This window comes from Toxotes jaculatrix, chromosome 8, assembly GCF_017976425.1.
Source record: "Toxotes jaculatrix isolate fToxJac2 chromosome 8, fToxJac2.pri, whole genome shotgun sequence".
Classification (NCBI taxonomy): Eukaryota; Metazoa; Chordata; class Actinopteri; family Toxotidae; genus Toxotes; species Toxotes jaculatrix.
This window is the reverse complement of record NC_054401.1, coordinates 15,692,239-15,704,757: the sequence shown is the minus strand read 5'-3', so window position 1 is coordinate 15,704,757 and position 12,519 is coordinate 15,692,239. Positions and strand designations below refer to the sequence as shown.

The 12,519-nt window shown below is 39.2% G+C and overlaps 1 protein-coding gene across 1 annotated transcript in view; it reads right to left on the bottom strand.

Moving 5' to 3' along the window:
- col14a1a (collagen, type XIV, alpha 1a) overlaps positions 1-12,519 on the bottom strand; it is a 123,352-nt gene that overhangs the window by 17,394 nt on the left and 93,439 nt on the right. The window contains exons 37-40 of the mRNA XM_041045335.1: positions 11,873-11,926; positions 9,399-9,494; positions 8,680-8,733; positions 2,896-2,949 (exon numbers count right to left, since the gene is read on the bottom strand). Coding sequence (XP_040901269.1) covers positions 2,896-2,949; positions 8,680-8,733; positions 9,399-9,494; positions 11,873-11,926 — 258 coding nt within the window. The remainder of the gene's footprint in view (positions 1-2,895; positions 2,950-8,679; positions 8,734-9,398; positions 9,495-11,872; positions 11,927-12,519) is intronic.

Below are 12,519 nucleotides of genomic sequence, written 5' to 3'. Positions count from 1 at the left end.
TCTCCTTTCTACAAATCAGATGATACAGACGAGTTGCTGGGATAAATCCCCATCAAGTGGCAATCGCAAAAAAGCAGCACAAGCTGCAGTGATTTTCAAAAGCTGCTTCTTGTTCATATTTACTGTTCAACTGGCTATATTCTACTTTCTGTGTCGCTGTCAAATGAATAGCAGTGATAGCAGAAACTGCTGTAGCATTGATAACATCTTGTGAATTGATTCTTATCAGTATTCACTGTGTCCCCCTTCTTTATTGCTTTCAATGCATCCGGTGGAAAAAAAAAAAAACAACATTAAGAGGGAATAAGTCTGAGCACACTGCTGGAAGCATCAGTGTGTGACGCTGCAGCTAATTCTGCAGCAATGAAAGTACTGATTTGAGATGTTTCCTGTGTTGTATGGAAACTAAATTATAATTAGCTCTTTGTGATTCTACAAATATACCCATTGTGTGTGTGTATGTGTGTGTTTTTTTTTTAAGTAATCGCTACAATAATTACAAATATAAAATACACAACTGATCTGTAGCATCTTGATGAAATATGAATGTGGGAGGTCTGTTATAATCAGTGCTGCGAAAGGGGCATCTTTCCTCATTGATAGCAGCTAAAATTGCTTCCTGATTAGTAATTTCACATGATTACACTCAATAATTACATTAGTAAACATGCACTATATTCTGTGATACAGTGCAGGGTGGTAATTTGAGAATTTGAAAACGAATGTATTCAATTAAATCCAGAATTAGGCTTTAGAAAAGGTGACTGTTTTATTTTCCTTGCAACTGATGGTTACTTTTTGCTTTGGTTTATTGGAGAATCTGAGAACCACGTTTACACCAACAAGGAACTCAAGTGTCTAAATATAAGCTCAACAAATGTGCAGCAATAAAAAGCAAAATATGCTTTATCAGTAGTGCTTTTTCTGCTTTGACAAGTCTGTTGTGGAAAAAAAAAAGAGTAAATCTACATAAATCAACATTTACTCAGATACATTCAGGGTTCTTGGAGCCTGTAGTGACCATTAGCAGAACTTAGGGCAATTTTACATCCACATTTAAGACAATGTTGCAGTGGCTTCAGCATTTAAAGATGATGGTTGCTGCGCTGTTGCAAATCTGTTGACAGTGGTAAAATGACACATCTGCTCTTTGATTGCTTTATATTACTTTGTAGAAGATAGTAGTTTTTACACCATGTGCCTTTCAGCAAGAAAAAACAGATGGTACATTAGGTACAGCACAGCTTTGTTTTCCCCTAAAGAGCTAAGAACCCCTACTATGGCCACTAAGAGTCACTATAAAGCCCTCTTTGCTGAGTGAGCATGTATCAATATCCGCTGCTTAAGGACTCTGATGATACTGTGGGAGTGCGATGCAACATCAGATCTACAGCATGCCTTTAACTTGTGTGGGGGAAAGTTCCTCAACCTAAAAAGGGAAAAAGTATCTGGGATGGCATTTTGGATGCTGAGATTAAGTTTATCTAACACATTCTCAAAAATGTGTCAAAATCAAAAATCTTTAAGAAATTTGAGCACACCGCTGCTGCTTAGAAGCAACAAATGAAGATGGCTTAAAAAAAAAGTCTTGATGGGAAGCAGATAAGACTTTAATATGAATGCCATTTCACAAAGTAGCAGCTGATATTTACCTTTACCTACCTTTTACCTTTAATTAAACCAAAATGAAATTTGAATTAATCTTTTCCTTTCCTTTTAACGCCAAATCTATCTAGTATTGTGAGAAAAAAACGTGAGCCAACATACAAGTGTGCCGAAGGAAATAACATGACATGCCTGAAAACTATGCATGACGTCCTCTGAAACACACCACAGAGGGAGCGTCTGGACCCCTGTCTGCCAGCAAAGAGCAGCAGATGGATTATGTGTAGTCTTTCACCTTGTCAGGAGCCAGGCCAGGACAAAACTGTTCTTCTATTATATTACGTATTTGGATAAAACCTTCTCTTTCTGCTTCCTGACAGCAACAGCCAGCTGGTCTCACGAAGCCTTCATGAATGGGATCTCATCCATTGTGCTTGTTGTGTTCAAAAGCTGGGTAGTATGTACTGTTTTCAACAACTGGAGGAAGACTTATATAGTTTTACGAAGGGACATAAAACCAAACAGACAAATACAGCTGGACATTTAGAGGCTGTACACAGCTGGAAAAGTATCACAAATATTTTCACAAGAGACTTGGAAAACTATTGTTTGACTGTGTAAGAACAATAATTGTACAAATGTTTTTGTACAAGGTTTTCATCCTTTTAAACTTTTTCATTATCAGTCAAATGTGTATTTATCATGTTTGCCATATCTATTAGGCACATCTATTAGGCACAATAAACATATTAGCGGTACTACACAAATCACTGATAATAGTTTTGATAAACCTCTGATAGCTGGAGCAGCAACATCTGGCTAAACGGGATTTTTCTGTTGTTGTGTGTTGCTATGCCTACCTGCCTTTTCTCCAAACCATTTCAAAGTTGACTTTTCATATCTTAGAGCTCCCACCACGACTAGTAATAATGTCAGCACTATCATCACTACTATCATCAAATCCATTTAGGTTTGAGCATATTATGATTTTTTTCCCCGCATCTACACAAAATTATGGCCTTCATGTCCCACTTTCAGGATTGTGGCTTTTTTTTTTTGTTTGTTTTTCACCCCATTCAACTCAAAACTGAATTCAAAAGTCTGTTATTCTGTCTACATCTTTATATAAAGTATCTCCATATACATAAACTATATCAGATACCCTAGATAACTAAATTCTTGTAGCACAAAATGATCCATGTTGTTCCACCATGTGCAGCCTCCCTAAGTACTTCTGTGATAGTGTGTGCAACAGAGATCAATAGAGCTGATGTTAATTTATTATCTTACCCTTGCTCCTGGGGGACCGTCTCTGCCAGGTGAGCCAGGACTTCCAGGAACACCCTAAACAAAACACAAACAAGCAGGTTTGAAATCACTATGACGACTCTAACTGTTGTTAACATACAGTACACACAGTAACTGGAAATTTTGAGAGGCTATAAAGACACAAAAGCGGCATTTAAATGACTAATACAGTATGAACTTTTCGTTAAGGCAGTTGAAAGGAATTCATGTTACCTTCAGTCATGACAAACTGTTGTTCCTAATGATCTTTTTTTTTTGACATGTGGATGGACATCTGATTTATTCATTCCAGTCCATTATGGTTCAGAACTTCATTTTTAAAGAGGCGCACTTCATCTGCCAATTTACACACAGTGTAACAAGGAATGTGTTTTCTTCTTTTCCCCCCTCAACATGTTTAAAATGCATTAAAACACATTAAACCGAAGGTCAAAAGAGATGAGGGTTTGCCGTCTTTCTCAACGATGCTCTGACAGCAGCAGACATAAATTTGATTTGTGCAAAGGAACCAGCTTCTCACCCTCTGGATACAGGACAGTCTCTATATCAGCAGGCCACCCCGCTGCTCCATCTCCTGCCCCATTTCCCTTTCATCCACCTCTCTGCAGGTCAGTGCACACAGCCGATTCCAAAATACAGTCATGGATTAAGTGTTGAGGTGATTTATCTCTGCTCTTCAGCATTAGTCGAGAGCTCATAAAAGAAGACAGTTAACACTGTTAAAAGGTTCTACAAATTACAGGACAGGGTCACAGAGGACAGGCCTTGTATGATTAATGATGTGCTTTTGTTTAGATGTTGGCTGATGTGCATTCTCCCAAGACGCTGGCAATGAGACCTCTCCTGTCACTTTCACACACAAACTTGAACACAAACTCACAGAGCAGGGAAGTAAGCCTACACATCTACACAACACACAAACTAAGACCAAAGAACACTGCAAAAAAACTCATCACGAGTCCTTAAGTGTACACATAGCACATGAAAAAGAACCTGCCAGTGCTGCAAGTGTATTTCAAGTTCTTTCAAGATTTTTTGTTTTGTTTTGTTTTAAACAAGCATATTTTTAAACAATAAAGAGAAACAATAAAATGAAACTTAATTTTAGAAAATAGTCGAAACAACTTTTTTCCCCACCAATTTTAAGGACTCAGTGACAAGGGTTTAGGGCAACATGTTTTATTTTGACCCCCACCCTCTTTATAACACATCATAAATATAGTTGTAAGCAGAGTATGTTTAGTGTGTTTGTCAACAACTGTAACAGCAGAGTTAGCGCAACTGTAACTCATTTTTGGGAAATATGCTTATTCGCTCTATGGTGGAGAGTTAGACGATCCTCCTGCCTACCTGTTAAATATAAAGCTACAGCCAGGAGGCAGTTAAGCATCAAGACTGGAAACATGAATATATTTGAAATTTTAATGGACAGATTATTGATCTTCTCATGTAATTCTGCCCCAGAGAGAGAATCAGTGAATTTCCCAAAATGTCAAAAAATTCATTTAAGTGTTTATATAAGGCTTACAAATTATAAATAGGGGTGTGGGTTAAAGTGAAGCATATGTGTGGTTTTTGCTGTGATCTGTCATGAATACCAGGAAACAAGTACACAAACAGACCACGCACATACCTATGAGCATTTCAAACAGGGCTCAAGAATAATATGAGCAGGAAGGCCAAAGAAATGAATGATCAGAAACCAAGTGCACAAGTGATTCTGATTCAACATGTTAGCCTTGGGAGTGCTTTGGTGCAGAATGACACACACACACACACACACACACACACACACACACACACACACACACACACACCAACAGATTCAGTGTTAAGGTAGATGGGCGGCTGAGAGGGGGCAACTATATACATCAGTGAAAGATCCAGAACAAGTTTAAATCATCGTTACACACATACACAAAACCTATTTTCCAGTCTTAGACAATAAAAAAATGATTACTGGAAAACACACCACACACACACACACACTGGTAAACAGAGTGAAAGTAAGAGATGAGAAAGATGGACAAGCACAAAAACATGCTTTTTGCTATTCATTGCAGCTGCATTTTTCACTGTCAAATTGAAGCAGAAGTGGAGGGGACGCTGATGACAAGGTTACAGTGTATTTACTGCAGTGAGAAAGAGAGAGAGAGAGAGAGAGAGAGAGAGAGAGAGAGAGAGAGAGAGAGAGAGAGAGAGAAAGACACAGGAAGGAGTAGAGCAGAGCAGAGAGCGAGAGAGGTAATTGATGATTTAGAGTTGTGATATTCTCTGTGGTCCCTCGTATATTACAACAGGGCCCTGGAAGCTACAATATTCCCCCACTGAGCCACACAAACAAACACACAGACACACATACACACACACACACACACACACACACACACACACACACACACACACACACACACAGATATTCCTCTCTCTGACAAAACACATTACTACTCGCTAATATAGTGCAGCACAGGGCAGTGCTGCCAGCTTTTATTAATAGGACTATGCAGGCAACGAAAGAGAGAGCTTGATAGGACTGCATCAGGAAGTGTTGCAGCGCTTGGTGAGATGGTTCAGAGACTAGTTGTTCTCTCCTCATGAGGCTGGTTACTGCTACTGCTCTCTAAGAAAAATCAGACAAGTCTCGCAGTAACGCAAACACTTTGAGGACGACTTAAAATCTGAGACTGAATTTTAGTCTCTTCAACAAGAAGCTTTGCTGATTGAAGCCATTTCATCAGTCACACTACAGAACAGTGAACACAAATGGATAAAAATCAGAACAAACCATCCTGATTCTCAGTATGACAACAAATTGTTTACAGATGCCTCTGTTTGTTTATCTGCATCAGCTCTATAATAAACACCTGTCCAATCACTATCATCATCATTGTAAAATTTAGTCTTATAACCAAGACCCTGCTGACACAAGAGTTTTCTGAGTAATTAATCAGCACCACTACCCAGTCAGTAAATTGACAACTAAACACTATTAAAGATACCTTGCAGTATAAGTACTATACTGAAGTACAGCACAAAAATGTGAGGTAAAAGTTAGAAAATGACCATCCTGTCATAGTACAGTGCACTTTGAAGGCAGATCAATGCATCAATTTGACATGATCAGTGATCAGCAGATGGGGGTGGTGACTGAAACAAGTTGTGCTTTGTGATATGGAAAGAAATAATAATAGTGCTCTTTTATGGTCTCTGCAGGAGCTGTCCATCGAAATCAAAACTTTTGCAATGTCAGCTCCACATGGAAAGTCCAACTGGACTGTGGCTAAATCTGCTTGCAATGAATTTAAAACAAGTTTATTCACTCAACCCCTGAACAGACCACTAGTGGTAGTGGTAACACTGGGTAGAAAGCAGAAAAAAAAAAAACATAAGTTGTCAATCCATAAGGACATAAAGACTTATTTCCAAACCACTGACATGAATATGACCAACCAAATTAGTATATATTAAATAAATTATGATTATTTATTTATTTTTATTTTTTTTTTTCAAGAAATTCTGTGCAGACAGTTTCCAGGTTCGCCATCTTATTTAACTTACTCTGGTCCTCAGACAACACAGCAATGGACAAACACTCGCTAATGCACCCAGAGTCCCTGCTCACTTCAAACCCCAGTGGAGTCTCTAAAGTAAAAACCCAGCTCAGTCAGGAGACCAAAAAAAAAAAAGTAGAATTTGTGGGTTTTTTTTCCAGTCTGTTCAAAAGTTTGATAAAAGCCTGAGTATTTGTAGGACAGACCTGCATTCCTGCAACAGAGTGCTGCATCAGGATCTACTTCAGCTCCGTGTGTGAGTGGGATGGAGCTGAAAGAGCTTCTGAGCATGTTGGCTCCCTCTCAACTTTCAAACAATTTAAAGTGAATTTAGCAAAACAAATGTCTTGTGACATCTAGTAGTATGCTGAGTCAAAATATGTGCACAACATCTGTTTTTGTAGACTTGATTTAAGCTCTTAGGGACAATCTGAATGTTCAGATGTGGTGATAATGAGGTTATCAGCCAAGACAGTAAAAAGTGACTGAGAAGAATTAGGCAAATTATCTGGCAGGGAGCACTCTGCAACATAGCAGGCTGAGGCCTATTCAATGTACTAGTGCCTTTAAATTTTTAAATCTGCCTTATGAGATATACAATGCAACTCAGTCTCCACAAATCTATGTTATTTATCCTGTTAGTCCAAACTATATGTCACTGACACAGACATGAAAAAAATGCAGCCTGTCTAGGTTTTCTCCAAAGGTCTAAAACATAGTAAAATAAATTAGCTGTGTATCGTCCAGTCTCTGTGAACTGCTGTATGTTTTTTAAAAGTTTATGATGTTATCTCAAAGATGCATTTAATGTTTAACTCACCAGTCTCGTAGGAAAAAAAAAAGATTCAAGTCCCAAATCTGTGTGTCAACAAAACAACTCCACTAACCCATGATTCATCCTCACCTGTTTTCACTTAATTAGCCTGATTAGATTTCTTCTCAGGACTCTCTGCGTGTGTGTGTGTGTATACAGGGCTTGATTGACCCTCTTATTGCACCTCACAAAAATTGTTATTGGTGCATTGAGTTTGGTGGCCGAACACAATTCCCAGCTCTGCCCAACATCAACACCTGAGCAGATTTCTAATTAAGCAGAATAGCTAACACCTTGAGGGTGTGCAGGATCTTCAAAGTATGATCAAGACCAAAGCTTCTCTTTGTAACAAGTGTGTTTTCAAAGCACTGCAAATTGAGAAATGCCTATAGAAAATATACATTTTATATAATATCAGCACTATTAACAGAATGACACACAGTGACAAAAAAATTAAACCTGCCCTGCTACATAGTTAATAGAACACTGACTCTATCCTTGCTGATGTCCAGAGCTCCCAGTAGAACACCATAAAATGAATTCAGTATTACCTGTGATTGGTTCACTGCCCAATAATGAAATAATGAAGACGCCGGTAATGATTATGCACATTTCAATGATTCCATTAGATCGAGTGTGTGTGTCTGTGCCTACGTGCATGTGTGTGTGTGTGTGTTAGCAACAAAACACACATTACTATATGGCACACATTAACAGATTGCCTTATGTTAATACTGGCTATGTGGCCAGGATAATAAATAGGTTTTTCTCAGTATTTTCATACTTGAAGTTGTTTGTCCACTTCAAAAAAAAAAATAATCCACTCGCAAAAAGTACTTCTGAGCCCCAAGCATTTTCTGCACAGTAGTAGCTATTAAGTAAAAACCTTTAAAGTAGTAAGTGTTTTATATTTTGTCACCTCCAACAGGTGTTTTGTTATCTGTGTGATTCATAACCAGTACAATGCTAAAGAAGAGGCAGACCACACAGACTCATAAGATAAAAATAAAGAAAAATGGACTGAAGTTAGAGAACTTGTTGCCTTTATAGGGCAACAAGTTACATATTTGTCAGCCTACAGGGCCGTTGCACCTCAGTGAAAATGGATGTAGGACTCATTTGTATTCTCCACACATACACACATTAGAGAATAATTTATAAACGTAGTCACATCCATACACACTCACACTCACACACACACACACACGCACAGTTGGGTTTGTTATAATCCAATACTACTTTATTTGAGACAAAAAGGAGGGAGAGGGAGAGGCAGGCTGGAACATAGTTGCCCCTCTGGGTTCTACTTTGTGATGCTGGGACTCATATCAACACACCCCAACACACACTTCACCTCTTTGTCTTACTATTATGTCCATTTTTCTGGAAATATTGTCTTACCATTTGTCCGGCTGGACCAATCTCTCCTCTGTCTCCCTTCTCTCCAGCAGCACCCTGTAAAACAAACAGAGTCATTCCATCTCAGCTGGACCGGCGGTCACACCGATAGCTACCAACGGACCGGAAAAACCAACATCAGTTATCTTAATAAGATGCTGGGCCACCACGAGTCCCCCAGAACAGCTTCAGCGTGCTTTGGACAAGACCCTACAAGTGTGTGGAAGTCTATTTGAGGCATATGTCAACATTTGTCAGTTTATATTGGCAGGTGGTTGAGAGCTCAGTGCTCAAGTCCATTTCTAATTGCACACATTCTGTGACCTTACTGCAGACAGGTGGGACTGGTATGGCACACAACACACATTTTGTGAGTCTGTTTCCATCATAATCTTATGTAGCAGTGATGCTTGGGAATAACAGAACTTTTGGTTCCATTTTTTATATTTGTCTTGATCCCAGATATGTTTCTTGTACCAATTTTTTTATACCAGTTTCATTTCTAAAAATGTTTTTCTTTTGAAACACCATAAACATCAGGGCCATAGTTGTTTTTTTTCTGAGAGAAGAGTTATTATCTGTAAATTGTGCTTATTTTAATGTTGAAATGATCCAATAATTTGTGGAAATTTCCAAGATGTGATGTTGCACGCATATAAATTCAACATTACCCTACCTTTCAACATGCACACAAGAAAATACACACCAGAGAAAAGTCTTACCGGGGGTCCCTGAATGGAGAGCCCACTGGGTCCCTGAGGACCGGGTGGTCCTGGTGGTCCAGGAGGGCCAATCTCTCCCACTGGCCCTTGAGGTCCCTGTGAAAATACCACAATGGATTTAATGTTTCAACATTCATTCTTGGCCTCAACGTTTAAGCAACATGCACAGGAAATCCTCAAAGTGCTCAGAAAAAATGGATATTTTAATAAACTGAACTCCTCTCCAAGTGAAAAAAATACCAGAGCAGTTACTAAACAGAGTGTCATCTGAGAAGATGCTGTCAGCACAATAGGTCATTTAGTGAGGATTCCACTTCTAAATGTTGATGTTCTGACCTGCTGGAGGCCTCATTGGCCCCATTTATACCACATTTATATTGTGAAATGAATTTAAACTCTTAATCCTTCTGCTCTTCAGTAACAGCAAAGTAGCACTTAAAATGACATGTTAGATTTACTTTCAGGAAAGTATGTCATCTAAATATGTACATTAGATGTGTGTGATAATTCCTATTCTGAGCTTCATGGTTTTTGGTCTCATCAGAGCAACAATCCAAAGAATGCTTCACTATTTATTATTTGACAATGTTACGCTTATAGCCACTGGATGTGTGCCTATTTCCTCAAAGGTTGACGCACTCAACACATACAACGTCCATCAAGTTAAAACTACAAACTCTGGTCAGCACCATTGCTTCATGCTTGGGGAGGTTTTTACTACCACTGGCTGCTTCTATAATGAGATCTACTACAGGAAACAGATGTAGACACTTGTCCATCCATCTATAATCAGGTTGTGCTGGTGTGGCAGCTCATTTGATTCATGTGTGTGAGCTGCAGACAGGGTTCCTGCAGTGGGACTCAGAAAAGAAGAGAATTCCTGTAAACCGCCACTGATTCGCAGCATTTGTAGCTTGTTGGCTCAGCAGCAGTGGCAGCCAATGTAATCCTCACTCCGGCTGTATTTATTGTTCTACTCCTCAACCATTCAGTTACTGGCTTCATGTCTTTCTTATCCATGCAAACAATCAAAAAGAAACCATGGATCAGATACACGTGAAGTGTGTGTGGGGAAAAACATTTTCACAAAAATATGCTGCCACACTACCTGAAGAGATGAATCAATTGACAGATGATGAAATTTAAATTACTCATAGATTTATTTTAATAACTGCACAGTTTATTTCCCCATTTATTAGGGCTTGTGACAAGTAGTGTATCCAAACTGATTAGTGAGAATGAATAAGGACAAATTCATGGAAGAGCTGCTGTCATACAATAGAATAAACTCACTATTCAAATAAAGTTGGGTGAAGCTGCACAGCTTCAGAGGATATGTATTAATATATCTGGCAGACATGTATTGATATGTGCATGTGTATTGCACAGTATGTGTGTGCCAGCAGGAAACCACTTCAAAACTAACACAATTACACCCATCAAACATAACACACATGGTATGTGTTTTGAGAAAGCTTTGCATGAGTTTGATCCTGTCTTTGTTTCATTTTTGGGAATTTCAAGCAAAAACTTTTAAGATCTGGGTTGACCACTTCGCACACTGCACTCGATACGCTGTCGCTCAACAGAGGACATAAGAAGGACATATGGTTGAGATAAACAACCTTATTTTCTTGATTGGCTGCCTTGTGCATCTAAGCAGAAGCGGCAGGACCCCTGCTGCTTTTTTCAAAGAAGAAAAGCTGCAAAACATATATTTTTTTAAAATCTAATATTAAATTACAATCATGGGAACTGGGTATTGGTATTGAGCAATTTCCAACAGCATCGGGGCCTGTAGTGAAAGCCACAGCTGGATGGCTTGTTGACAGTTTGGAACAGATTGCCATAGCAAAACTACAGCAGATGCAAACTCAAAACAGTAAATCTTTCACTAATAGACTAAGACAAGATTTGTTGGAACAGTGTCTGTTGAACACAAGATAGTAACAGTGGTGATCAGAGCCTGCCTTAAGTCTGAGGCCAAAAGGAAGGCGAGTTAGCCTGGAAAACTGATACAGGATTTTTCTAAAATGATCACTTCTTGTAGCCCAAGGGTGCTTCACACCCTGCCTGGAGGATGGAGTGGGCAGCTGCTGAAAAGGCTCTTTGTTTGTGAGTTGAGGACATTATTTCACACCCCTAAAGTCCATCCCTTTATCATCTAATCACGGGGTTGAACAGAAGATGGGTTTTGTTTCTGTCCCTGGAGGTAATGATGTCGACCAGCAAGTTAAAATTATGAGTAAAATGTACTTTAAATGAGAGCCCTGCTTGGTCTTGTGGATTCCCCATTATTTTCATTGATGAACAGGGAGATGTATTCACTTAGAGTTGCAAAGTGACCCTGCCTCACTTGTTTCACAAAGAGTTCAATCTGACTGAAGTTTGACGTGTGAAATCATGAGGATCTCCAATGTCCAGTCAGTTTGACAGAGGGGGTGTGTCTAAGAATTTAAGTGCATTTTACTAACCGTCACTCCTGGCTCTCCTCTGTCTCCTCTGGCTCCCCTTATGCCTGGACCGCCCTGAAACACAGGAAACACCAAAAACACAGGAAACACCAAAAACACATTGTAAAAACAGCACATAATCGCTGTTTGCAAATTGTGATTCTAAAAAGAGAATAATGGCAAAGAAACAGGTCTCTGTAAAATATGTATCCCTCAGACTCCCTTTCAAACATGGAGATTGGGGTTCATTTTAAAAAAAAAAAAAATATATATATATAATAAAACTGGAACTGTACATGTCTTTGATATGAATGGGTTATGACTATGATGGACAGAGGCCAACAGTGATCTGTGCTGTAAACTGCCCCTCTGAGCTCTGCACTTTATGACTCTGCATCTGTAAGTAACAGCAGGAGTCTGGAGCCGTAAACTCTGGGCTGACCTCGCTAGCCCCAAGGTTTATCCAGGGACAAACTACACACATCTGCTAATCATTGGCCCATTTGGGATACATCCTCTTCCTGTGTTTGCTTAAATAGTCCTCTCCTGGGAACGAGATAGGGGCTAGGTAGTTCCTACAGTATTTAGCCAGAGGGGACAGGAGGGATGGTTGCATGAAGGGAGAGGAATGTGAGAAAAGACACACAGATGTAGTAAAAGCAATAGGT